Here is a 27,944-nt window from a genome sequence, read left to right as displayed (position 1 = left end):
GTGCTAATCTAATTACTTTTTATAGCGTTGTACTGTAATGTAAAGCTATGCCTCATATTTTAAAGTGTATATTATGTTTTGTTCGTACAGTCTTTGATCTATGACATAACTAACTACTCCCTCAAATGAACATAAAACACTTGAAATGAAATGTAGTTGAGTGTAGGTGTAGTAATAAGAGAAGAAATACTCAAGTACCAGTACTTCAAAACTGTTTATATGTATTAATCGCTTCGTATTGCCATAGTGTGAACAGACTGTAATGTAAAAGCTGAGACCTTCCCCGACTTTCTCGGTTGCCTATAGCAGACTGTGGACTGATTTCTGTGTGAAGGACTCGGGACGGTTTTGCTTCGTAATGTTAGCTGTTGAAGTAATTCGCAAATGGCAAACTAGTTAGTATCATGGAGATTGGACATTACAGATAGTAAAGGTGATATATGAATGTGATGTAACGTCACGATTTTGGCCGATGCACAGGATGATCGCTCACGCCTACAGAGTGCGAGAACGAGCGACAGGATGCTGACTGTAGTTCACTTAACGGCCACCAGTGTCATTAATAACAAGGACTTTCTAAATGTTACATATAGTACCTTTAATACAGTACAGTACTGTATGAAGTCCACCTCTACACACAAATTGTTTGATGTGTGAAGCGTATGAGATACTGCACAGATTTATGCTGTAAATGTGTCTGTGACAGGGCTGCAACTAACGATTATTTTCATTGTCGATTAATCTGACGATTATTTTCTCGATTAATTGTTTGGTCTATAAAATGTCAGAAAATGGTGAAAAATGTTGATCAGTGTTTCCCAAAGCCCAAGATGACGTCCTTAAATGTCTTGTTTTGTCCACAACTCAAAGATATTCAGTTTACTGTCATAGAGGAGTAAAGAAACCAGAAAATATTCACATTTAAGAAGCTGGAATCAGAGATATTTACTATTTTTTCTTCTTCTTCTTCAATTACTCGAATAATTGTTGCAGCTCTAGTATGTGAAAATGTATTTTTATACAACAGTGACGTAACTCATTAATTTTCACTGCATCAAAAAGCAGACCAGGACAAACTGAACATACCTCCTGCTCATCACACTGGCACGCACGCACACACACACACACACACACACACACACACACTCAAAACACATTAAAGCTGGCTGGCTAATCTGGAGCAAAAGGCTCAGCTCCGGAAATAATTCATAAAGAAAAGAGGATCTGAACTCCCCTTTCACTGTTTTGATGAATGTGAGTATCTCCCCGAATGTGTCACAGTGACACATTTTTTAAATCTTTACATGATAATGTGTGTATTCACAGGATGCCACATAGATCTTTGCATTATCTTCTTTTCCTATTCAAACACATGGAAATAAACAGGACCCTTTCAGTGCATGGCTCATTTTAATGCTCTACCAGAGGAGAGAGAGCCATCCCCTCCTACGTCCTACAGCTGACTGTGCTGCTACACTATACGTTAATCCATTTCTCTTTGGCTGCATCATCAGCTGGCCGCTTCTGCGCCGGCAGCCCAGACAGGCTAACCCCAATACCCTTCTGTCTCAGCACGGCAGCAACCCTAACTCCACACGCTGACAACACAGCTGGTCAATTATTCAGAGATTATACCTTCTCTAAGTCAGACACCAAAGGCACAGCCGGGACAAGGACAGCAAGAGGAGAGGAGGGCCGGAGAGTGTTTTACATGAATGCAAATGTCTGTGTGGTTTTCAAGAATTTCATCTCCGGAAACACTTTTCGTCTTTTCTATGTCACACGTCTCCAAAAGAAAACCATTCAATCACCTGCTGTGCATCTTGGGACGAGCCCCAACGACAAACAGGCAGCACCCTGCAGAGCGAGTCATACTGTACGCACTGGAGCTATAGTATCTGACACAATTATGTGTGAAGTAATAGAGTATAGTAGAGCAAATCTCAGGAAGTGTGAGCCAACAAGAGTTGCTATGGTAACTAGGAAAATGGTTTGCTACTGTCAAGTAGTTGCCCTACACACACACACACACACACACACACACACACACACACACACACACACACACACACACAGACTTGTTCTGGTGCTAAAATATCAGCTGTGTTTCTACGGAAACCTCTCCCACGCACGGTAGAGAAGAGGCCTCTATGGAATCTATAGGTTAGCATCATTAACTCAGTTTCTCTGCTGAAATACAGCAAACACATCAGAGCTGCAACGATTCATCGATTTGTTGTCAACTATTACATTAATCGCCAACTGTTTTGATAATCCATTAATCGGTTTGAGTAATTTTTTAAGTCTTAATTCTCTGATTCCAGCTGTTTAAATGTGAATATTTTCTGGTTTCTTTACTCCTCTATGACAGTAAACTGAATATCTTTGAGTTGTGGACAAAACAAGACATTTGAGGATGTCATCTCGGGCTTTGGGAAACACTGATGGACATTTTTCTGACATTTTATAGACCAAACAATTAATCGATTAATCAAAAAACAATGGCACATTAATCGACAATGAAAATAATCGTTACTTTCAGCCCTAAAACACATTATATCTGTTGATCGTTGTTAGCAGTCTGAAATAAAGTCCTAACTCTCCAAACAGTAGGGCTAAATAACAATTATGTTCATTCTTAATTAATTTGTTGATTATTTTCTCGATTAGTTGTTTGGTCTATAAAATGTCAGAAAATGGTGAAAATGTCCATCAGTGTTTCCCAAAGCCCAAGATGATGTCCTCAAATGTCTTGTTTTGTCCACAACTCAAAGACATTCAGTTTATTGTCATAGAGGAATAAAGAAACCAGAAAATATTCACATTTAAGAAGCTGGAATCAGAGAAATTTGCCTTTTTTTTAGGGCTGTCAAAGTTAACACATTAATAAAAATGTATTTTAACGGCACTAATTTCTAACACATTAACACAACTTGTGATTTTTAGGCTGCAGCGGGATCAGTTTTAAAGCTAGAGGGAAGATACTGTCATACTAGTTTGTTGGGAAGGAGGTTAAATAACGCGAGGAAAAACTGGCATGGCCATTTTCAAAGGGGGCTCTTGACCTCTGACCTCAAGATATGTGAATGAAAATGGGTTCTCTGGGTACCCACGAGTCTCCCCTTTACAGACATGCCCACTTTATGATAATCACATGCAGTTTGGGGCAAGTCATAGTCATGTAATCGACTGACAGCCCAACGTTTTTTGCTTTTAAAATTACTCAAATCTATTATCAAAACAGTTGGTGATTAATTTAATAGTTGACAATTAATCGATTAATCCTTGCAGCTCTACCAAACAGTGTTTTCATACTATGTTGCTAAATCTTTGCTAGCCACTCACATGATAAATGAGCTGCCAGAAGGCATCAAGGTTGATGAACAAGGCCAACAGATCAATGTGACACAACAGATGTATGACAGTAACCCCGTCCTACACGCTCACACACCTACAGGCCTACTTAAGAATGCACAAACACCACTTCCTCTCCACACTTCTGCTTTCTGGTAGCGTGTTTTTTTAATCTAAATGTCAGTTTGGTTCCCAGTCCAACTGAAACAACCACCATCTGACCCATCTGAGTTTGTCTCACTCTGATTCTGTACCTTAGCTGCTTGTTTGGGCTGGCGGAAGAACGAGGTTTTGGCCGTGAAGAAAGTGAAGTCCTCGCTCTCGTCATCCAGGCTGCAGTACCCGCTGCTCATGCTGTTACTGCTGGTCATGGAGGGGGTCAGCACCGTATTGACAGTCATGGAGAGGTCCAGAGACGGCCGCCGGCACCAGAGCAGCAGCACGCTGATAGTTTGAGGAAGTGCTGGTTTATCTCGCGGGGGCTGATGTGACACTCAGCCACAATCAAAGTCCACACGCTTCTAACTGTCCTTTACTCATCCAGAAAAAGTCAGCGCTCCTCTGCTGATGCATCCAGAAGAGTTTAGGTCCCGCCTGTGAGGGCGAGACAGGTGAACTCGGCTTAGATTCGGCGCTTTGCGTGCCACCGGAGAGGGGACCAGGAAATCCGAGAGTGAGCACAGACGTGTCACTTCCTCCTGACGCGTGTGTCTGCTCTGACGCCGGTGTCACAAATGCACCATACAGTATATGCACCTGGTCACTTGCAGCTAAACATGCACACACGTGCACACTCATACACAGTATGTAACTCACACACATAGGCACGTTGCTGGTGTCAAGGAGTCAGTTTACAGGTTGGTTTCAAGTTAACCCAGCTCACCTGAGAGCCCCTGTTATACCTGCAAACCTATGCTCATAAAGGCATGCATGCAATACCACATCCTGCTTTCCTGTGTCTGTCTGTGTCTGCGTCTCTGAGAGGAGCCACCGCGAAGAAAACAAAGAGCGGTTCAATTCAAGTCCGGCATTAGTGTGTGCGAGCATCCATCCGTCCCCAGAGTCCAGAGTAAACAGCGTCGTAGAGTAAAGATCTCTTGGCTGCAGCAACAAGACGCTCACAGACCCCGTCCTACCTCCTCTCTCCTCTTCTCTCCGTTGCTTTACTACCAGAGAAGCCTCCCACTCAGCCTCTCTCTCTTTCTCACTGTCTCCCTTCCTCTCCTCTCCTTACTCTCTTTCTGTCTGTCTCTGTGCCCGCTTTGCTCCCTCACTCTCTTGCAACCTTTGCTCAACCATCTGTGGTTGAGAGTGTTATCAGCCTGCAAGCACCCTCCCCCTTCTCCCTCCACTCTCTTCCTGCAAGCGACTGCACCCTGCAGAGCATGGCCACTTCCTCTTACACACACACACAGAGAGAGAGAGAGAGAGAGAGAGAGAGAGAGAGAGAGAGAGAGAGAGAGAGAGAGAGAGAGGCATGGTTAAGTAGAAAGAGAAATGCTGATGAGTGAGAGATATGAAGCCTCACAGCTCCTGTTTTACATACATAAGTGCAGCAATGACAGGAGGAAGCAGGAAGATGGCTGCTTTTCTAGTGAGATTCTGCAGCAGGATGCAACGAAGCCATGGCAACCGCTGTAAACATGTGGCTTTTATGCTGCCATAATTAGTTGAGGCTTTTGTTTCGACACCCAAACCAATCAGGCGACAGACACCGTCTACCACCGCTGGTTTGTTGGTGGAGGGTGGAGGATGGAGGGGAGGGCTCACAGGGCTTATTAAAGTGAGATTAAGGAAATAACGAATGATTGCCCTCAGGATAGTGATTACGGCGACCTCTAACCTAACGCTGACCCAGCAATCTGCCCTCTGACTCTGGCAGTGACCCCCACCCCCCCTTGTCACCAAGCAGCTAATGCCGCCGTCACTGCTGAGATTGATGTGCATCTGTCTGCACATGCTGTGTCTGAGTGTGTAATAGTATGATTTTAAAATCTACTCAGACATTATAGGTAAACCTATCTGGTAGTGGAGGGCTGCAGTGTGCAGGGACAGAGTGTCACCCTTTCATCGGGTGTCTTTCTGTCAGGTTTGAAGACTGATGACCTGCGGCTTTGCTCCTCTCTCCCATCAGTGTAATTACTGAGGGAGACGGCGGCTTGTAGGGGGTGGGATGCTACAAACACACACACACACATATGCATACTGAACGACACTCCCGCTGGCTTCAAGTCGATGAAGCCTGGCCAGTGTGCTGCATGTATGTGCGTATAGGGGGTAAAAAGGGGGATCAATTTCTGCTGATGCACACACAATAAGGGGCTGTAACGATGGAGGAGGAACAAACACAACCACACACACACACACACACACACACACAGCTGCAGCTATAAAGCAGAGCAAAAGGGGAGAAAGAGGACTGCAGGAAATGAACTGTCATATCTCCTCTTGTCTGCAGTACTCGGCACAACAGGAGAGAGACAGGCCTTAGTCACAGAGTTCACATACCTCCAGGACAGACATCATCATTGCTCAACTTAATAATGACTTTCAGCTCATTATCTTTAACTACTCAGTCATTACACTCAGAAAGACGAAGTAGCTAAAAATGACTCCACAAAAAATGTGTGTGTCATAATTTTGTTGCAGTAGATGTTGAATATTGAAAGAAATGAGCGTGTTTTAAACAGCCTGAACTGTTTGAGCAAAAAGTAAAAGACATTTGGTGAAATGTATTTAATTTATCCCCCTCCTCGCTCGCTCCAATTCCCACCGTTCCCAATCAACGTGTTTCAGGGTACAATGATTGTGTGTCACGCTCTCTGGAAGCGCAGCACTACCTGGCAAACTACCAGGGGTCTAATTTTGCGTTATCTGCCCCCTCGGCACATACAGTAGCTGCCAACGCACTGCTGCAGGCCTGTGGGGTTATCCAGCTTTTTCTCTGGTGCATGTTACTGTACGTGTGTGAGTGTGTGTGTGTTCGGACCACATTGCGTGGGTGACCGAGGCTGGGATGCCAAGAGCAGCATGCACACTCACATGTGCTTACACAAAGAGTGGGCGAAGCACTATTTTCAGGAGGAATTTTACATAATTATTATACATAATTACTGTATAATATGAGAGTATGGCAGCTGAAATGATAGATTTTGAGTGTAACTTTTGAAATATATTCCACTAGCATACATAACATTTGAGAATAGGTTGAGCTAACAGAGAGCAGCGATGAACCTAATTAGTCTGCATTCATATAAGAGAAGCTGAGGACAGTGAGGACATCAAGGTCCAGCATTGATTGAATAAATCAAACCATTACTACAGGATAGGAGAGATGAAAAGAGAGAATCCAGGAGGAGGAGCAGGAGGAGGAGGAGGAGGAGGAGGAGGAGGAGGAGGAGGAGGAGGAGGACGAGGAGGAGGAGGGAGCAACAGAGCAGGTGAAGGAGAGAGGCAGGGAGGCACGTCAGATGGTTATGTGACGGAGCATATTCTGTCCTGGGAACATTCTGTGACCAAAAGAAGCAAATGAGCGCATGTATAAATTCATAAGCAGACAACCGAGGAGGAGGAGGAGGAGGAGGAGGAGGAGGAGGAGGAGGAGGAGGAACAGCATGTGAAAGAGGAGGATGGTTATGTAAGAGTGTGGGCTTGGAGAGATGCTGCAGAATGAACCCTGCCATTACCCAACCGTGACTCACGTACATCTCTGCACCAGTAACACACACATGAAGAATGGCAACAAATAGTTCTTCACACCATATTTTTTGTTGTATTTGAAATGCTCACCTTGTGCAGAGGGGCTGCAGAGGAGCAGCGTCTTCTGGGAGATGGAGTTTCTTTGGGCTCTCTGTCCTTCCGGTTGCAGTCCAGCTGGACCTGGCTCTCACACTCCAGGTGACAGGTGTAGCTACAGTCTGATGGACACAGAAACAGACCAATCAGAGACAAGAACACACACAGTAGAAGCAGTGAAGAAAACGCCATCAAATGTTGACCTCACACTGTGAACTATGAGCCTATAAACTCAGACAAGCCGCCTCAAAGACAGTTTTTACCACCCCATGTGGTATATATCGATATTATATCAGTATCGTGATATGACACTAAATATCGTCTTAGATTTTGGATATGGTAATATGGCATAAGTGTTGTCTTTTCCTGGTTTTACAGGCTGCATTACAGTAAAGTGATGACCTTTTCTGAACTTTCCAGACTGTTTTAGCTGCTCTTTTATTTACTTTTACCCACTTAGTCATTATATACACATTACTGATGATTATTTATGAAAAATCTCATTGTGTAAATATTTTGTGAAAGCACCAATAGTCAACCCTAAAATATCGATATTGAGGTATTTAGTCGCCCAGCCCTACCAGGCGGTTAAACTACTGGACAGCAAGCACTTCAAAATAACGCACAAGCACTTTAATAACCCACAGAGATTTATTTATCATTGTAGGATTTCTTATTATTGTTGTGGTCTCTTATTATTCTTATTATAAACAGTTTTTGAGTAACCAGAGAGCCATATGGACAGATGTATTTCATTGCATTTGAATGTACAACTGTAGTTTTTAATGCATAATGACAATGAACTTGAACTGTGGTATTTCATTTCAGAGACTGTGTATAGTCATCTGTCAGGTTGGGAGTTTGAAGTGAAATTGAGTCAAACATGTGCAGTCATACAAACACTCCCTTTTATAGAGAATTTGCTCCATCTAGTGGTTAATGCCAGACATACACCTACAGGTACCAGACTGCAGCGAGAGTATTCATCAACAAAACATACCTGACAATACTTGTTTTTGTGTAGGTTGAATGGTAATTATAGGATACACTTATCCATTTACAGTTTCTCTCCGTCACTTTGGCAAAAACAAAACAGTCTTAACATTCTCTAAACTGTCGCATCTTTTAAATCACTTTTATAAACTCACTTGTTTAGAATTGCTTTTCTGTGATTTTATTTATGTTTTGTGACATTGTAGTTGTTTTACCCTTTGGGTTTTTATGTGTTTAGTTGTTGGCTTTTAGTACCTTTTGTTATCCCTGTGTTTTTAATGTATTCTGTTTTATTGTAAAGCACTTTGTATCTGTTTTTAAAGGTGCTATATAAATAAAGATTATTATTATTATTATAAACTGTAAAAGTGCAACGGTCACAACTGTTTCATTGGGCATCACAACTCTATTGCATGTTTGCAAAAGGTAGTAACTCACTCAAAACATAGTTACTGTCTCTGTAAACTGGTCAATGCCTCCAAAATGAAAAGTTGTTTTGTCATCGTGTGAGCCGTACTGGTCAAAATGTTTAGGTGTTTTTTCACCATGGATGTCAACCCTGGAAATGTTTCTTATATATAAATCTCTGTTTTGTTCTACTTGTTTCTTGACACTGACTGCTTACTGTACTATACCAGAATGTCAGTTTTGTTGCGCTAAATGCTGTTGTGTATCACACTGAGCTTTTTAGATTCCCAATTCAACAGTAGGTAAAATACTCTACAATACTGTGGTAGTTACACAGAAACAGGATATGCACATTTGTCTATGCACAGTATGTATATAGTAAATGTATTTGTGTAGCAATGTGTTACATGTATAATAAACAGAAAATTCACTTTTCATATACTTTCATGTAAAGTCATATACAGTGAACAGAAAATTTGCCACAAGATGACATCTATGCCAAAAAACAACAACCCTGCAGCACTGAAAAACATTCGGTATTACAGTTAAAAAACAACAAATTGTACCTCCTCAACATAGATATTTATGGACAATACAGGTATGTCTGACAGACTTTAATAATCGAATGGATCATTTTGCATGTGACGGCTCAAACGATGAAGGAATGTATAGAAGTTGTGAACAGTGTTGCAACTTCACTGAGAATCAAATCATCAGTTTTGATCAGCTAGAAAAATGTCCAAGTGGTTCATGTGGCTATTGCGCAAATTGTAGACAATTGTACTTACTCTTTAGCACACATGTGCCAAAACACGTGCAATTTGCTTGAATGAATGAGAAATTCTAATCTGTTGTGAACAACAAACTAATTGTTTAGAGATTTGAACTCATTGTTTTGAAATCAAAATATTCTCATTCACGAATTGAGCCAAAGTGAATGAGAAAAACTGTAATGTTATTATATTATTGTTATAATAAAGTCATTTTTAATACATTTTGAGGTAAATATTGGGGTAATTTGGCAGTAATTACAAAGAAATTTCAAATAGTTTACTTTAGTTTGTGGACCTGTAAAAATGAAGTTTTACCAAACTTACTCTACTAATTGCACTTTAAGATCCACTTAGATCCACTTCTCTACGTCTCATTTATCATCAGATGGCAGGAAATACTTTGCTAAGTAAACCGGTCTTCTAATGCACACACATTACATAATTTATAAAAGGACATAATGTACAAGGTCCAGTAAAGAGCATTCGGGAAACAAATAGATAATGTAATACAGACCTACTGTATCGTAACAATGGATGGACGGACTCCTTTTACACATTAAAAGTACTGTACCAGTATAGGAGCCCTTGTATGGTCAACTCCCATCTCACTGCTCAGCAAGAAAGGAATAGATTTAGGTGCTTCCCCTAAAACCTCCCAAAATAATCCACGGTTCTTTGATTTTTAGTTGGTCCCACATTTGACAGCCTCTGGCTTGTTTATGTCTCTTAGACTTTATTGTGGCCAGAGGCTTTTCCTCTGAGACGCATAGCCTCACATAGCCTCCTCTGTTGGCGAGATAATCCGCCGCTAAAGAAAAAAGAGATTTTAAAACCGCAGGAGCAGAGAGAGGACTGCCGTTTGGAGGGAAACTCTGAGTCAGATCCTCTTTTTGTGGTTCTTAAACGAAAAAACGCTGTACAGTAGTCTACACGCCACGGGCCAGAATGAATAAAAAACGATTTCAACACAATCTTCTCTTTAGAAACCTTATAGAATACTTAAATATTTGCTTTGAGACAACACATTGTCTTCTGGTACATCTCTCTTTGTTGCTGCAGCTGAGCTCAGCCTGGTTGTTTTTCCTGTCTACTGATATTAGTGGCTCTGTCTGTATCCTGCTACGAGAGGGACACACACTGCGTCTCTCACACTCAGCATCAGCACCGTAACTATGGCAACAAGCTTCTTGATGACCACTGTGGAAGGAGAGGAGCTCTACTTACATAAGGTCGCCGGTAGAAGGCCGTGTGTCTGTTATTAATTAGCTATAAAGCTCAGATCAATCACGGATGACTTTCACTTTCATGCCTGTAACTGCGAGAATTTCAAAATATCTTGTTTGGGAATGAAATGCTTCATTTTGCACATGGAAAAATAGTAGATCTGATTATTGAAAGAGGGACTAAGGAGGAGAGCGTAAAGGGAGGCAGGACAGGGCTTACTGACAGGAGGGATGTGTCTAACAAAGAGGAAAGTTCAGATAGAGGATACTTTGCTCGTGACAGTTTAAAGGTCAGTGCATTAAGAGAGGGAGATAGACACAAGTATGTGACAGAGACAGGTTGGCAGAGAGAGAGAGAGAGAAAGAGGGAAGGGCTGCATTGGCTCGCTGACAGGAGGGATGTGTTGAGGAAAGAGTAGAGTTCAGATAAGGGATCCTCTGCTCAGGACAGTTTAGAGGTCATTGCAGAAAGAGAAAAAGAAAGGAAGCACACAGGGGAAAGGAAGAGAGAAACTCCTTTCCTGTCCTGCTTTCCTTCATTTATTCTATCCACCCTCTCTCTGGATACAGACTGTGCCTCTACTTCTATATTCGACCATACTTACACTAACAGAAATATTCAATATTTCGGAGTATACGCTCCTTTAATTGAGTTAGATGAGAAGATCGATACCACTCTCATGTTCGTACAGTACATATAAGGAGCTTAGTTTAGCACGAAGACTGGAAACAGCAGGAAAGAGCTCGCCTTGCTTGATCCAAACCGCCTACAAAACCATAAAAAAGCTAACGCCATTTAAAGGCGCCGGTAGGTTGGTTTTGTTGCCTTTGGACAGACCCAGGCTAGCTTTTTCTAGTCTTAGTGTTGAGCTAAGATAGCCCAGCCTGTTCTCATTCCCAGGGCGTCAAATACCGATGCTTTGTCACGACCGTCTGCGTGTGATGCCGACGTGCAAAGCACCCTTTAGTGTCTGTATGAGACGCATCAGGCTTTCAAGCAAACTACAATGGAAACCCATCCATGGCAATATTACAGAGAGAAAGTGGTCGGGGAGTGTGGTGACGTAGTTTAAAGAGCAAAAAAAAAACACAGTTTGGCTCCTGTGCGTTTCATTTTCACTCTACAAACATAGTAACTTTAAACCCAACCATGATGTTTTGTCCTAGACCTAACTAAATGGTTTTGTTGCCTAAACCACACTAAAGTGTTTTTGTTTGAATTCACAATGTTAATCATATGTTTACTGTGACCGTAAAGTGACGCCAAGGGTCTGTCAAAGTGTCGACGAGTTGGGATGAGAACGTGGCAGAACGCTGCTGGCAGAAGCTTCATATTTGCCGTACAGACATGGGAGCATATTTCTCTAAAGGTCCAACTTTTCCTTAAAAGATGCCCTGTAGAGATTTTTGTTTCTGTTCAGTGCTACTCACCAAAACGCATTGTGTGTATTTTTTGTCGCGTGTGCACGCATGAAACCAAGAAAAATGTTAACTACTTTTAAAAACACTGCTCCATAGCGCTACTAGTGGTCAAAAACTCAAAAGGGTGTCTTTAATCTTCCTCTGTTGTCATTCTCCAGACAGAAGTAAGTGTTTGTGTTGCGGGTGTTGGTTACTTAAAGAAGACCCTGCCCTTAGTCTCTTTCCTGATAATTAATTTAGGAGACAGGAATTACAGCTGGGCGAGCTGCAACGAAAAAATGGGAGGAACGCTCAGAGATGTTTCCCTGTTCCACACCTACAGTGAGATACAACACCGTCAGCAAGTCACGGTTCACCAACCATCCACATTATTCCCACACTGATAAGACACTCTTTCTCTCACTCACACACACATACATAGAGTAGCTACCGTAGTTACACACAAGGAAATCAACACATAAACAAAACAAAACATTGTGGTGATGATTCAGTGTGTATTTTTGCTGACATCCTTGTGAAAACGTGAGTTTGGACTAGTTATATTAAAGTTATAGGATTAGGTTTCATTTAGAGCAGGTGTTACAGTGAAGCTACAAGGTGCTGGACTAAATGTGAAACTTAAGTGCAGGTATGCATACGAGGCGTTTTGATGTGTGCGCAGGCCTGGTATTACAGTAGGTGTACCTCCTTGCGATGCTGTACCATGCATGTGTGAGTGCTAATGAGCTGGTTGAGAAACTGCAGCAGGGATCCAGTGACCCAGAGGGGCACTGAAGGTTATGTAGACGTGATGCTGACACCGACATAATCACAGCGAAGAATGAAAGAGAAAGCGAAAGAGGGGGGTGGCAGCAAAAAAGAACCATTTGTCTCGTGAGAGTCGTTTGAATGGGTGGGACAAAACTCCCCGCTGGAGTCCGTGATAGGACTTGTAGGGGGTTTCCCTTTTTGCTCTTCTGTGGAAAGTACATGGTGACACTGACGATCAAATGGGGAAGTTGCTTTAACTTGAAGACAGCGAGGCCGATTCTCCTCTCCAGGAAATTTAGGAGAAGTTGCCCACGGGACGGGAATGCCACAACAGGTTTTCTTAGAAGAGTCACTGGATTCGGCACATGCACAGACTCATCTTACTTCCATGTTTATCACTGTGAATTAGGCTGGAAACTACCTTTTACTTTATGTGCTTTGATTCTTAAAAGTCAGTGCTGAATCAGGGAAAAGAGCTTTCATGTACTCTGTTGCCTTTGACTGGGAAGTGCTTCAGTCACAAACAAAACTTCTGTCTCAACAGACTCTTTTAAAACGATTTGAAGGTGAGCTAATATAGCTGTCAGTGTTGAAACCCCATTTTATTTAACTGGCTTTTAAGATATTTTGCCTGGTAAACTGCAGAACTATGATTCTGTTGATTGTTTTATTATCATCAGGTCTGAATTATATGTTTTATACCTTCTACGTGCAGCTGGTGTCTTTGCGAGGACGCTCCTGTACTTAATCTCAGCGAGGCATTTCCTGGCTAAATAGAGCTATTATACAATCTAGACACTTTGCTGACAGTGAACACACACGGACGTGCACCCACACCTGCATGCGAGGACAGGACAACCAAGAGATGACTGTAATGAAGTTGAGCCGTAAACACTCATCAGCATCAGTTTGACCTGCACAGAGCCGTGGAGTCTAGTGTCTGTGTGTGTTGTCTCAACACACAAGAGGAAGGGCTGTGGTGTTATGTGTCGCCATGGTAGTCTGGCCTTTGGTTGCTCCTCCGCGGCAGGACCTGCGTGCACAGACTCCCTCTTTGCCATCATTCCAGTCTGACTGCTTTTAAAATGCCTCCAGACAGAGCTGGACGATGATACGAATAGATGGGGATGGAGAAAGAGAGGAAGGAGTGGAAAGAGATGAGGGAGCTTAGATGTGCAGCGTGTAAAGATCTATATGTGGCGGCTGCGTTAACTTCCCCTGCTGCACTCGGGTCGATAACTGCGAGGAGTGGAGACAGGAAAGGAGGAGCTTCGATTGCAGCGTGTTAAATGACAATCCCGTTCTAAAAGGAGGACATTCAGATTGTCTTGATGGAGGAGGCTGCTGAGTGAAAAATCTTTTTTTTTCTGTCGCCTAAAATCTCTCTCTTTTGTTGTCTTTCCACTCCCATCGTTCGTTCTCATTTCTGCATCACTGCCTGTACCCTTTTTGGAAGATAGGGGATGTGGGTGGTTGTTTTTTCTGGGAGGCAGTGGGTGTGGGACAGACAGGGGAGGGTAAAGACACAGATTAGCAGTGTTTCTCAGGTCATGGAGGATGTCTGTACGGCACCAGATAGCAGATTGCTCCTTGTCTGCGTGGGGAGGGAGGGGATAAATAGGGGTAAGTTAGCTATAACATAGGGGTGAGGATATTAACACGGTCACAAATGAACCTAAAGGGGGCTCTGCAGGTCTTAGGAAGGAATTAAGAGCAGATTTGGGGGGTCTTTAATCAGTCTGATCCCATCATAGCTCATTTGGAGCAGTTATCCATGTTCTCCTACTGTGCGGCTCACACTAGGCCTGTAACGGTAACTAATATTGTCGAACGATATATTGTCGTAGGAATGATTTATTCTAGGGTTAAAAAAACATAAATAAAATAAAACCACACAACCAAAACAATAAATAAAATTGACTCTTTTTTTTACTTTTAACAAAAAAATGTGCAATGTCTACCTAAATCTTAGAAAAAATAATATATGAATATATAATGGTAGGGAAAACCCTGCTGTTCATTCTGGCATCATGTTGATTAAAATGTTGGTGACGTTCTTAGGTAAACAAACACATGTAAACACAACCAGCAATATCGACGTTGGCAAAATGACTGAGGTCCTGTCAGTATATCACGATAAGTTGATAATGTAAAAATAACTGAGGTCCATATATCATATGATGTTCATATATAGTACGCTAAATCGATAACGTAAATATAACTGAGGTCATGTCCATGTATCGTACGATAAGTCGCTATAGTGATTATTGTGACAGGCCTATAGCTCACATACCATACTACCATACTACTCATACTGTTTATCATTATAAATCTAAATATCATGCTTTTGTTCACATTCTCACTCAAACACATCGAGCTTCCAGGATGCACACTCCATATGCTGACCCACCAGACGTGAGCAAACAAATCTCTTCTAACCTAAATATAATCTGCCGCCCCAGTTCCCCTTGACATCTGTGTGTATATGTGCACAAACAATAATTTCATATTTGATACTGACATTCTTTATCTTCATCAACGCAGCATCTCTATATCTTCCCCTCATTCAATTCCTCCATCTGCCAAGCTACAGATGCTCCCTGAATTAACCAAGCAAACAGGAGAAGAACACAGCCTTCAGTGTTGTTGTTTTTTTGTTTTTTTTAAAGGCTAATTCTGTACAGTGAGCTGCAGATGGATGCAGCCAAACCAATGCTTAAAGGGGTATTTTTTGCTTCTTGAGAATGTTTCTGTGGTTGAATACCACATCATTACGGAGCTAGTGTGTTTTGGTGTTTTTATGTTATAATTCCAGTTAAATGCTCCTCTGATGACATTTCACCCAAGACCAGCAATATGGGTCATGTAACTACCTATAGCGGACTTCTGATATTGATATACACGTATAATGATATAGCAAATGTAGGCCATTCAAGGCCATTCACCAGATTTCTTCCAGAGCTTTCAGGCACATCTAGTAGCCTTCATCAGTGGATGGAATTTGCTCAGTTGTCATTGAGATAGGTCATACCAGTTCCATACTTGTAGGTCACATGATGACAAATCAGAGCCGAGCTGGAGCCTGCCGTCTCTGAGCAGCTGTCAATCACTCGCGAACTCCGATCAAGCGTTCAAACTATACAGCGCTGATCAAATATGAATCAGTATTCTTGTAACAGGAGAGACTTCAGAGAGCAGGCCCAGAGCACACTGGAGCACACGGATTTAAGGCAGTACACTTTATTAAAGACTAACGCCAACTGCGTCTTCATCAGAGACTGTAAAATCAGAAAGTTTGTGAGCCGGCAGCCATTCTGAGATCAAGTTGAGGAAATGCCAAGAACCGCCCACCAGCCAGAGCAAACTCTCTCATTTTACAGCTAAACAGTACACCACAAGATGATTCTGAAAACATTTGAGGTGAGAAATAGGCATTACAGTAACAGAATATTGATTCATATTTGATCAACGTGCCTAGTTTGACTGTTTGATCAGAATTCGCAAGTGATTGACAGCTGCCTCCGAATGAACAGATAATATGAACGCTCTCTCTCTGAAATGACCTGTGATTGGCCAAAGTCTCCCGTCACGTGATAGATCTTTTAAAGCCTGAAAACAGAGCTATGAGGAGGTGCAGAAGTCTAGTTTTCTCTCAGAACACTTGAATTACAATATGCTGAAAGGTTATTATTGAACTTTTGCCCAATGATGCCAAACATATTCTGCCTACTGCAGGTTTAAAACGGTACTTCAGCAATCTAGTATTCCACTTCAATGAAGTTGGGGGAGTCACATCAGACAGTTTTTTTTTAGTCCCTAGTTTGAGTCAAGCTCCAAACAAACACTGGATCCTACATTTCTCATAATTCAATTTCATAGCATCATTTCGTTTGACCCTCCATGCACGACCCAAGTTTGTAACACAGACTCTGTTAAAAGCTTTTAGCCTCCAAGCCCAAGCCGACATAATTACATCATCAGGGTTATTTTCTCAGACTTTAGAAAGTTCCCCCAGAGCCACAGACAACACAACACAACTGTTTTCACAGGCTGAGCACTCTTCATGACGAGTAAACAAGTGACTTTTAGGTGTAAAATCAGATAATCACAATCCCTAACACTTTATATACCGTAATACTGAAATACTGTCCAGCCATAGTGGTAAGAACTGTTAAAATCCTCATCTAAAAGAAAGATGTAGGAGTGTAAATAACAGTTTAACCTCAGCCCTGAACACATCCAACCACTGAGCAAAACTCCCCTAAAACACCTAATACAACTACAGTCACCGGGGTTACTGCATTATTTAGCAGTTTAGAGAATTTGAGAATTGCCAGACAATATCATCATCCAAGATTATGACTTAGACGATAATAATAGATAGAAGAAGCAACAGAAGAGGAACTGAGGAATCCGGTTTGGGCCAGTTAAGGATTAAATAGGTTTCCTCACAGGGAACACCATCTAAAAATATCCACATCTGTCTGCGGCAGCTGTTGATGCTGTTTCTGAAGCTTTTGAGGCTGCAGCATGACGTCGCTCAGGTGGACTGGTGATCTCTTGATGAGCAGCTCCCTGAGTCATGTTTGGTCAGGATCTTATCAGGCTTACACAGAGGGCACACACACACACACACACACACACACACACACACACACACACACACACACACACACACACACACAGACACACACACACACGCACACACACGCACACACACACACACACACACACACACACACACACACACACACACACACACACAAACACAAAAGAGCTGAAGTAACATCTTTTTTCCACTCAGCTGTCAGTCTCTTGCTGTGAATGAATCAATAATTCTGCAGCACCCAGCCATTTCGCTCCCTGCCACTTTTTACCCACCAGCCACACTTTGTGCTAATGTTACATTATATATTCATCACCCCCCCCCCCAAAAAAACTGCTTTAGCCAGTCATGTATTTGGATAAAACATGGGAAAAATCGATACCCTGCAGCCTCCAGCAGGCTTCCCCTTATCTCAAATTCCTGCTACAAATATGAAAGTCAATATTTTAATCCATTTACGCAGAATTCTCTTGACATTGATTGAAATTGTGTAGCTTTTCTGTGTTTGTGTGTGTCTGGAGCCAGAATAAACTGCCTTCATCTGACCTGTTTACTGGACTATTCTGCTGTTTACAACCAGTCTGCAGCCTGTGTCCTCACTGTTAACACATCTTACACACACACACATGGACATTATGTGCTCTTACACAAAAGCGAGAGGGATAGATCAGCTGATAGATGGTGATGGGTACAGACAAAGAGTAACAGGGCTTTGCAGTTCACAGATAGACAGACTGATGCACACAATACCCAAATATTTTGGCCCACAGCCTGTCTTTGAAGCCAACCCCGGCTCAACCTGTCTACTCATCACCTTTTCTAAAATACTGACCTCTATCACCACCAATTCCAATGTACAACTTCTAAGTTTCAATTCCCCAGTTGTTACCACTTCACTCTCCTCTCCATACCTGAGGTGGTGAGCAGAGATCCGTTAGAGGACGATCGTCGGAGGATCCGCAGGCTGTCGCTCCAGGAGCGAGACTTGGGCAGCCTCTTCAGCAGCCGCCCCAGCCGGCGTGACACCTGTCCGAAGCAGGCGCTTCCGGCCTCCCCTTCCGAATCACCCCTGACCTCATCCAGATGCAGCGACACCTGGCCGAGAAACGCCCTGCCCACCCTGACGCCTTCAACTCCCCCTGACCCGAACCCCACCCCTACCTCCTCCCTCTTCGCGTCCGCCTGCCCCGGGACAGGAGGTGCTATCTGTGCCATGGATGGAGGAGCATGGTGGCACCATCCGGCCGGCACCGTCCTGTGCACGTAACCCTCGCTTGTCGTCTTCTCCGGCGCCTGGCTGCCTCTGTCCGGCGCCTGGCTGCCTCTGTCCCTCTGAGGACTGCCCCAGCGCCAGCCCCCCCAGTTCCCCCCTCTGCCATCCCAGCGCAGCCACTCTGCCACCGGTGCCACGCTCCGAATAAACAGCCCCCTCTCCTCTCGCTCTGCCACCCCTCCACCTGTACTCCTCACACGCTCCCTAAAGCTCTCTACTTGCCTCACACTTTCCTCCTCTGGTCCGCACCTGCCGAGCTTCGTCACACTTCAGCGTGACATGAGCCCTGAGTCTCTGCTGTGCTACTTGTTCCTCTCGAACGTCTCTCTGTTATCAATGCTCCCTCATCCTCTCTCTCTCTCTCTGTCTCTACTGCAGCACCCACACACTCTGCAGCAACAAACAGCCAGCTTAAAGAGACAGAGACCCCCTCGCAATCCTGGTTCCTCTATTCCCCCTCTCTCCTCTCTTTTCCAGCAACAGGAGCCTTTCTCCTCTCCGTTCCCTCGGTGGTTGACTGTACACACTTCATTTAGTAGTAGAGAACAGGATGGGATCTCCAAACAATAGTGCAGAAACGTCACAGACCACTGCAGAGGTAGTTACCGACACCACCTCCTCTCTTCTCCCCCTTTTCTGTCTGCATGGTGTGAAACCCTACAGCAGTGAGTCAGCCATCCTGTCTAACCCCAACGACAGTGACATATCTTGTCAGCGAGAAGGACATGCATCACCTCAAGTGAGTGTGTACGGCTGCTTGTATGTGTGGGTTGAGGTGATGCGCAGTCCGTCGGTTATTAATATGCACTGTGAAAAGGAAAAAGAGAGAGAGAGAGAGCTACTGGGAGTTCTTCTGCCCTACTTTTAAAATTGGAGAGTTTGGAGGAACAGGATGTGCTCCTCAGTTTCACTCACAAGCATATGACATAATCACAAGCAATGGCATAAGAAGGTTATGCTCTGATGTCACTGTTGTTTCACTGCAGAACCGAGTATGACGTTATGTGTTTTTGTTGGGGCTGTCAAATTTAACGCAATTATAACACACTAACGCAGGTTTGTTTTAACCACACTCATTTCTTTATCGCATTAACGCAATCGATCTTCCGGAGGTTGTAGTTAGAGTGAAGGTACTGGAATCATATGAAACTAGAAAACCTAAGGAATCCATTGATATCAACCATGTCATACTAGCATGTCGCGAAGGAGGCAAAATAACGCTCCAAACTTACACTAAATGTTGGCGTGTATATAATGTCATGGCCATTTTCAAAGGGGTCCTTGTTGCCTGTTGGGCTTGAGTTTGCCATGTTATGATTTGAGCATATTTGTTATGCTAAATGCAGCACCTGCGAGGGTTTCTGGACAATATTTGTCATTGTTTTACATATATTTGCATAAAGCAAGCATATTTGCCCACTCCCATGTTGATAAGAGTATTAAATACTTGACAAATCTCCCTTTAAGGTACATTTTGAATAGATAAAACAAGGTGTGATTAATCATCATTAACTATTTCTATCGATTGACAGTCCTAGTTTCTGTACATCCAAAATCGCTCTTAACAAACATGTGCTTAAGAATGTCCGTTCCTTTCTGCCCTAAGCACCTCTTCCTCCGCAGTCCTCCTATCACTATTCACCAAGGGCAACCTAAATATAGCCTGGATGAAAATCCCCACTGTTCTGCCATACATACAGCTGAGCAGCGATGCAGCGGTGAGGAGAGCACAAAACACCATGCAGGTCTTTCTGCAAAAACAGAACCCTTGTCACTACTACTCCTTTTTGTTTATCAAGGTCAAATAATGTTAAGCAGTGGGAGAACTGCAGTATAATAGAAGTGTAATGAACATGTGTTCAATAGCTTTCTTCAACATTCAATGCAGCCTTGTGTTCAGATTCTGTTTGTTTTCAGCTTGAAGACATGTGAGGTCTGAAGGAATGTTTTGGCCGAAGTCTAGTTAAAACTACATCCATCGCAGGTCAGAGCGGCAGCAGTGGTATGCCGGGCCAAGAGGGTTATGAGCCATTTAACACAACCTTCCTCCTATGTTTTCTTCTTCAACTGTGAATGGAGCTTTGAGAGAATCGATGTGAAACGGCTGAGAGGGTTCCTGAGACAAGGTCTGTATTGTGTGGACCAGAGGAGGAGGTAAAATAAGGAAGAGAAGGAGTTTTAGGGAAAGGTGCATCCTCTAGAGAGAGGAGTGCCACGGGGCATAAAGAATACACTGCGAGGGTTAATGGGAACGTCTGTGGCAAATGTGTGTGTGTTTTGGCTTGGGTGTGAATTCAGTGCTTCCTGTCAGCCATGTGTCGAAGCGAGTATCCCTCCCTGTCTCACGACCCCTCCGCTTGCACATATTTCTAGCTTTTTCTAGTTGTGAAACTGTGTTTGGAGAGGAAATTGTGTTTTGATTTCTGGAGCGTTCACCTCTTCGTACAGAGCTCTGACACGAGGAGCAGAGACACACAGATAACAAGCCAAAGTACACAGTGGAGGTGAGAAGGGTACAAATCCATGCAAGCATGGCCACTTTGAACAATCTCTGGAGTATCTAGTTATTGAGTTATTGAGTTATTAGTTGATTAATTGATTAGTAGAGCGACAGAAAATTAGTAGACAACTATTTTGCTAATCTATTAATCGTGAATCATTCATTAAGCAAAATGCCAAAGATTCTCTGGTTCCAGCTTCTCAAATGTGAGGCTTTGCTGCTTTCTTCTCTTTCATATCATTTTAAATGCAAATTTGGGGTTTTTGGTCAGACAGAGTAAACAATAGGAGGATTCCACGTTGGGCTACAGGAAATTGTGATTATTGTTCACTAATCTTTGACATCTAATAGCTTTTTAATTAATCAATTAATCAATTAATTGGAAAAAAAAAGACAGATTATTCAATAATGAAAACAATCATTATTGCGGCTCTAATTCAAAATGCATGTGTAAGAAGTTGTCTTGATTATAATACCTTTTAGGTAACACTTCATTTTCAATTCATATCTAGCATTTATAAGCAGTAAACAATGGTTATTGGTTATTGGCCATGACGGTTTTTCCGCGCCAAAATTGAGTGTATGTTTGGAGCGTTATTTTCTTCTTTACAACTAGCTACCATGCCGTGGTTTTCTAGTTTCATATGACGTCAGTAACTTCACTCTACCTTTAAAACTGAGCCCACTACAACCTAAAAATCACAAATCGCGTTATAGAAATTAGTGGCATTAAAACGAATTTGCATTAGCGCGTTATTGTCACGTTAACTTTGACAGCCGTAGTTACAAGGCATCTATTAACTGTACTAATCAACCATGTAGGGTTATATGATGAATACATTTATAAACACTTAAAAATGTACTTTTTCTAAATTTGCTCACTACTATATTACAGTATGCTATAAACCATTGATTGGTAATCTGCTGCTGGTGCTACCTGAATGAGGATTAATTGGAAACTATGTAGGTGTAAATTGAGTATATACAGTAAGATGTCTTATTGCTGGACAGAGGTTGAAGAGAGGAGAGGACCAAACCCCGGAGTGTCAGAGCACCGGTGCCACAACAGCATGGTCCCCTGAAAGCTTTAATTAAATGTTAATCTGACGTCTGACTCCGTCTGCCAGTCTGTAATCCCAACCTCTCCATCCCTGAGACTTAATCCCAGGCAGGAGACACCCAGAGCTGGGATTAAGGAGGCTGCCATTCCCCTCCCTCACTCCCTCACTCCTTGCCTCCTTCCTGCCAGCCCTGACCAACGTCACAACACGGAGAGAGATGACTAATCAAATCACGAGAACATTGATAACAACATCCACCGACAGGATGCAACCCCACTCTACTGTACAGATTGATATAACTGGTGCACAGTGGACTTTTTTGAAGAAGAAAAAAAAACTTTATAATAGTATTTCATCATTCTTTCTGTGTATTATACTGTGTTTTCATGTGCATATAAAAAAAAGTGTTATGTGATCTTTGGAATCAAAGGGGAGAACATCAGAGGAGAGTGAAAGTGGCCAGATTAGTGTCAGTAAAGCAGACATGTAGAGCTCATAATGGTTAGCCTGTCACTATCATGCATGTAATTCATTATTTTATGCCCCATTACGGCCTGATGCTCCATATGGCTCTCATCTATAGATGTGTATTTATGTATATATAGTGTGGGGGCTGCTGTATAACATTGACATACCACAAATCAAACACTCATCTAACTCCCATGAGAAGCAATAAAGATTTTTTTCAAAAACACAGACAAAAGCCAGCAGTAGGAATGAATTCAGAGGATCATGCAACAACAGAGAGACTGGGAGCTCTGGCTGGATTGACAGATTCCACTGTTGGGCAAGGCCACATCACAACAGGCCCTGCAAGCGCTCCAGTGTCCCAACAGGAGAGACAGAGAGCTGCATATCTGTTTCTATAAGCTTCATATGCAACAAAGCCAGCCAAACGCAGATACAGGGAGGGCGATAAATCAAAGACAGACAGAGTGAGCGAGGCACACAGCGAGACAAAGGGACAGAATGATGGTTGTTTATGGTTGCAAGGCCTCCGTCTCTCACTCCCTGTCATTTACTGGGTGTAGTTGAAAGAGGAGCATGCATGCATGAGTGTGCGCCGTTTCTATTTTGGCACTTTTGGTTGCGTCTCTCGCCACAGAAATACCCTGAAATGCCTAAATTTGTATCGCTTGTCATACATGTCCTGGTGACCCCCATGACTGTATACCGCACTCACCTCTGATGTTTTCCGAGAAAAGGGTTTGGTCTATAGAGGGCAGCAGCTGGCAGCAGAGAACTAGAGCTAATTAGTTTGATCCAGACTAGTGGAGACAAAAAGTTCTTGGGTTGTAAAGAAACTCTGTGTGTGTGTGTTTCTCTGGCTATGTGTGTGAATAGTGCTCCAGTAATCTCTGCTCTCGCTCCGCTGAGCTCTTGCTGATAGCACACTAAATCAGACAGCTCTGCAGTGCTGGACAAACTCTCGCTCTTTTTACCCCTATCCCTCACTCGCGTTGGCTGTCTTTCCTTCCCATCGTTCTTGTTCTAGCTTCTCCGTCTCTCCTCATTCCTATCATCCTGCCTCCCTCCACCTCTCCTCTGACACCCTGTTTCCAACTACTTGTCATTCTTTCCCTTTCTTGTTCCATTTCCCCCTCGGCTCTGTTCCTCTATTTCAGCCGGCCCGTTCTTTATCCGTCCCTTTTTTCTTCCCCTCACTTCTCTCTTCAATTGGTTTATCTCACGCTGTGCTGCAGCCACAGCCTCCCCGTGACAAAAGGCTGCTGACACATTGCCAAGTCAGCAGCCGCATGCCCTCACACTCACACAGCATGCATGCATGTACAGTATGTGAACGGAAAAGCCATCACACACACACACACACACACACACACACACACACACACAAAAGGTGTGCATGTTGTATTCTCACGCCAGATTAAACACATATCTGCCAGGTCAAATTGGCTTGAGACGAACTGTCTGCGTCTGAGAGCTGTACAGGTGGGAGTGATGTCATCGGAGCCTGAGCAGCTCTCAGTAGGACAGTAAATACAGTCTGGTGTGTGGCTCCACAGATATCAGGCACAATTTATGTAAAAACAAGTTTTAAATGGCCTTTAAATAGGCGCTCAAATGTACAATGATGCTGCTTCTTCCTGAAGCAAATACTTTGTTTCACAAACCCATGACTTCTTCATACACACTCCCAATTAAGTACGAGCTGTTAATTCTAATATCTAATTTCCCTCGCTCTTTGAGCCCTGACTGCAAAATCCCAGAGTGAGAACTCTGGGAGGCAAAGCTGGAAGGACAAGATAATGGGCTTTCCAGTGAAGGTTTTTGGCTTTGTCTATGGAGCAAAATGCTTGGAAATGTCCTCCCCCTGTCTGTACTGGCTCAGCCACAAAGGCACATGCACAGCCTACTTTTCTTTGTGTACAAACACACACAGGCACCAGTATGGAAGAGTTTAGCACCCGGCTACTTGTGCCCTTCATAAAATAATCTAATATTGTACCAGAAACGCAAACCAGGCCAGTAAGTCAAAACCTCCTGCATTCATTAATAAAGTATACATGTGTATCATCTAATAAGGGAGAATAAATACAACCAATCACACAACTGAAACAACTATTAAAGGGACTGTTTGTAACTTTTTACACGTAAAAATCTACCGGGTCGGGATCCCATGCGCGCTCGCGCGTGACCGGAGTCTCTGCTCCTCTTCCTGCTTGTCTTCACTCACACACCGCGCTTGTTCTCGCGTTCTCGCTCCACCTCTACACGTTCATTCGCGCTCACTACACACTGCAGAAGACTTCGTAGCTCTGAGAATATCTAGTGAATGTACAGTGGACGTTTGCGCAGAAATAACTGCTGCAGCTCCTCCAGACCAACACAGGTTTTCCGTGTCTTGTGAAGTGACGGGGCTCCGCAGCGAGAAAACGTTATCGTCTCCGACCGGGTGCCGGTGTCTCCCCTGTTCCCTCCGGCCGCGGTCGGGAGACTGAAGCAGGAAAAGCCAACACTAGGATCAGCAGTGATTCATGGAGAGACCTTCGTCTGGTCAGCTAACATTACTGCCAAGCAGCTGAAATATAGAGTGATATTGTGGTTTTAGCTGACGTGTGTCGCCTCACTGTTTTGACGCTGACTTTCGTTGACTTAACGCCACAGGTGTCGCTGTTAACAAGCATTTCTCATTCTTACAAACAGTCCCTTTAAAGTGCATGTTTTGGATTCACATATGCAACAGTACCAATTCATATCCAATATCCACTTCTTCTTCTTCTTCTTATCTTACTTCCACTGCATGCACACACAAAGAGACAAACAAATACATGATTTGTAGGACTTTACTTACTTTGACACTTGAGTGTCCTTGCAGTGACCTGACGGCTGCATGCATCACACCAGTCCCTCGTGCAGGACTTGGACTCGAACCGGTGACCTTCTCCTCTCTCGGTCCTCACCCGGGGGTCCAGCTCCACCCCCCGGGGGAAGATGGACCAGGCCCCCCTCCGGGCCGGCTCGGTGCGGGCCAGCTTCACCACTCCAGTCTTGCCCTGTGTGAGCCGCTCCAGATGCAGACTACCGGTGCTGTGTGAGGAAGAGGAGGAGGAGGAGGAGGAGGAGATGCTCTGATGTCCTCTGTCTCTGTCTGCGCTCCGGTGCCGGTCCGGGCTACGTGGCGCAGCAGCCGGAGCTCCGCATCCTCCACCGGGCAGCATCTCTCCTCCTCCTCCTCCTCCTCCTCCTCTCTCCGCCGGTCCTCCCGCTGCTCCCGGAGACATTAAGACATGATGAGTCCCCGTCTGTACCTCCTCAGTAGAGACAGACCCGCAGTCCCCTCCGCCGCTCCCAGAGCTCCCGGAGCTCCTCCTGAACATCATCTTCTCCCAGGAGGACTTCCTCGGCAGGGTGATTTTCTTCCTCCCGCCGGACAGCTTGAAGAGCCGCGGCTCCGAGTCCAGTCTGTGAGGAGCCGGGTGCTGACCCACCACACCACCAGACGCCATTCTCCTGCTGCCTGTAATGCTGTCTGTGTCTGTGTGTCTGTGTCTGTGTGTCTGTGTCTGTGTGTGTTTGCTCTCTGGTGCGTGTTTTTACTCCGTGCCCTGAATGTAAACTCAACTCACGCCCGCGACAAGCGTGTAGTAGTGATGACGCAGCAAGGGGGATGTGACAGCCTTTAATGTCGGGAGCGCGCTCCGTTTAAAGCGACAGGAGCGCGCACCAATCCAGCTGGTTCATACTGTATAGCTTTGATTTGGCATTATACTTCATGATTTATTACCTTTAAATAGGCACTCAAATGTACAATGATGCTGCTTCTTCCTGGAGCAAATACTTTGTTTCACACCCACATGAGCGCATACATACACACTCCCAATTAAGTATGAGCTGTTAATTCTACTATCTTTCCCCTTGCTCTTTGAGCCCTGACTGTTATTTATTATAATTGCTGATTCAGCATTCCCAGTATTGTTCTTTGAATACTATTTCGGTCCACTTATAGTTTTAAAGGTTTATTTCACCCAAATACTACTCTCTCTCTCTCTCTCTCTTTGTGTTTAGCAAAGTAATTCATCTGTCTGATATACACATCATATAAATTATATGTATCTGTTAGATCATGATAGATTCAGTCGGAGCCTTTCTATTTTCTTTGTGTTTTTGTCATTTAAACTGTCAGTTGTTATTGTTTTATTTTACAGTTGACGTGCATTACAATGTGTTATGTTAGTGTATGATGAGTAGTCGGCATTCCCACGCATTTTCAGCAGGAAATGCATTTTCAAGTTCACTTTATAACAACACTTCACTACCTGATGACTCGCTGTAATTTGTTTGGCACATTTTACAGCTAAACAGTACACTACAAGATGATTCTGAAAACATTTGAGGCGAGAAATAGGCATTAGAGTAACAGAATATTGATTCATATTTGATCGGCGCTGCCTAGTTTGACCGTTTGATCGAAGTTTGCGAGTGATTGACAGCCGCCTCTCTCTCTGAAATGACCTGTGATTGGCCAAAGTCTCCTGACAAGGGATAGATTTTTTTAAAGCCTGAAAACAGAACCATGAGGAGGTGTAGAAGTCTGGTTTTCTCTCAGAACACTTGAATTACAATATGTCTATACAGTACTGCCAAGATTTTCAAAAAATATGGTATAGCAAAAATATTAAAGAGCACTGTCTTTGACATATAGTAGCTTACTTGATATTGACAATGGACAGCACAGCGAGACATATAAGTGGGCCTACAGTATGTCTTGCATATATGATGATATGATATAGAACAGTCTAGTGATAAAATCACAATGTCAGACTTGTTTGTGTGGGTTAGTAACAGGAACATTTATAAAATGTTCCACTTTGCCAAGAGCACGTCATATGAGCGGCACAAAACCACAGAGGCAGTTGAGCTCGTCCCCCTAACTAAATCGAGAAAGCCCCCGAGGACACCCACACCACTCCTACGCAGACTGAGTGGAGAACTTTCATTCTCAGTACTTTGCAGTGTCACAACAGCTCACTTGTTTTCTGTTTTGTTTGAGACTTTTCATCCTCCCAGCTCAGTTACACCTTCCCACAACAAGTTTAATGTTAAAGTGATTTGACTACAGACTAAATATGAGTGTGTACTGTTGTCATGAAGTCATTCATGACCTTATTTACTTTTCAGAACATGAGGTATGTTGAGACTTTAAACTTACAAGACGGGACATGAAATGGTTTTACTTTCACTTTTCAGCCTGAATTACTTCATCAGATAATATCATTTCACAAAACAAAAATGAAAGAGAGAATGAAAATATGGCAAAAAAAAGG

At 43.3% G+C, this 27,944-nt stretch overlaps 1 protein-coding gene across 5 annotated transcripts in view; it reads right to left on the bottom strand.

Moving 5' to 3' along the window:
• Positions 1 to 26,465, bottom strand: part of rassf5 (Ras association domain family member 5) — a 37,228-nt gene extending 10,763 nt beyond the window's left edge. For 3 of the 5 annotated variants that reach the window (XR_012593406.1, XR_012593405.1, XM_074631236.1), the window contains exon 1: positions 3,609 to 4,710. Coding sequence is in view for 3 of the 5 variants with exons in the window: in XM_074631236.1 (XP_074487337.1) it covers positions 3,609 to 3,755 (147 nt within the window). In the remaining 2 variants the exon portion in view is untranslated. Of the gene's footprint in view, positions 1 to 3,608; positions 4,711 to 7,143; positions 7,272 to 18,235; positions 18,626 to 25,471 lie in introns of those variants that run through there. The other 2 variants (XM_074631217.1, XM_074631227.1) reach the window with 2 other exon arrangements.
• Between the last annotated feature and the right edge of the window lie 1,479 nt (positions 26,466 to 27,944).

The sequence above is a fragment of the Sebastes fasciatus genome, chromosome 1 (assembly GCF_043250625.1).
Source record: "Sebastes fasciatus isolate fSebFas1 chromosome 1, fSebFas1.pri, whole genome shotgun sequence".
NCBI classification, from domain to species: Eukaryota; Metazoa; Chordata; class Actinopteri; order Perciformes; family Sebastidae; genus Sebastes; species Sebastes fasciatus.
Note: the sequence above shows the minus strand (reverse complement) of the source record. Positions and strands in the feature narration are given on the sequence as shown.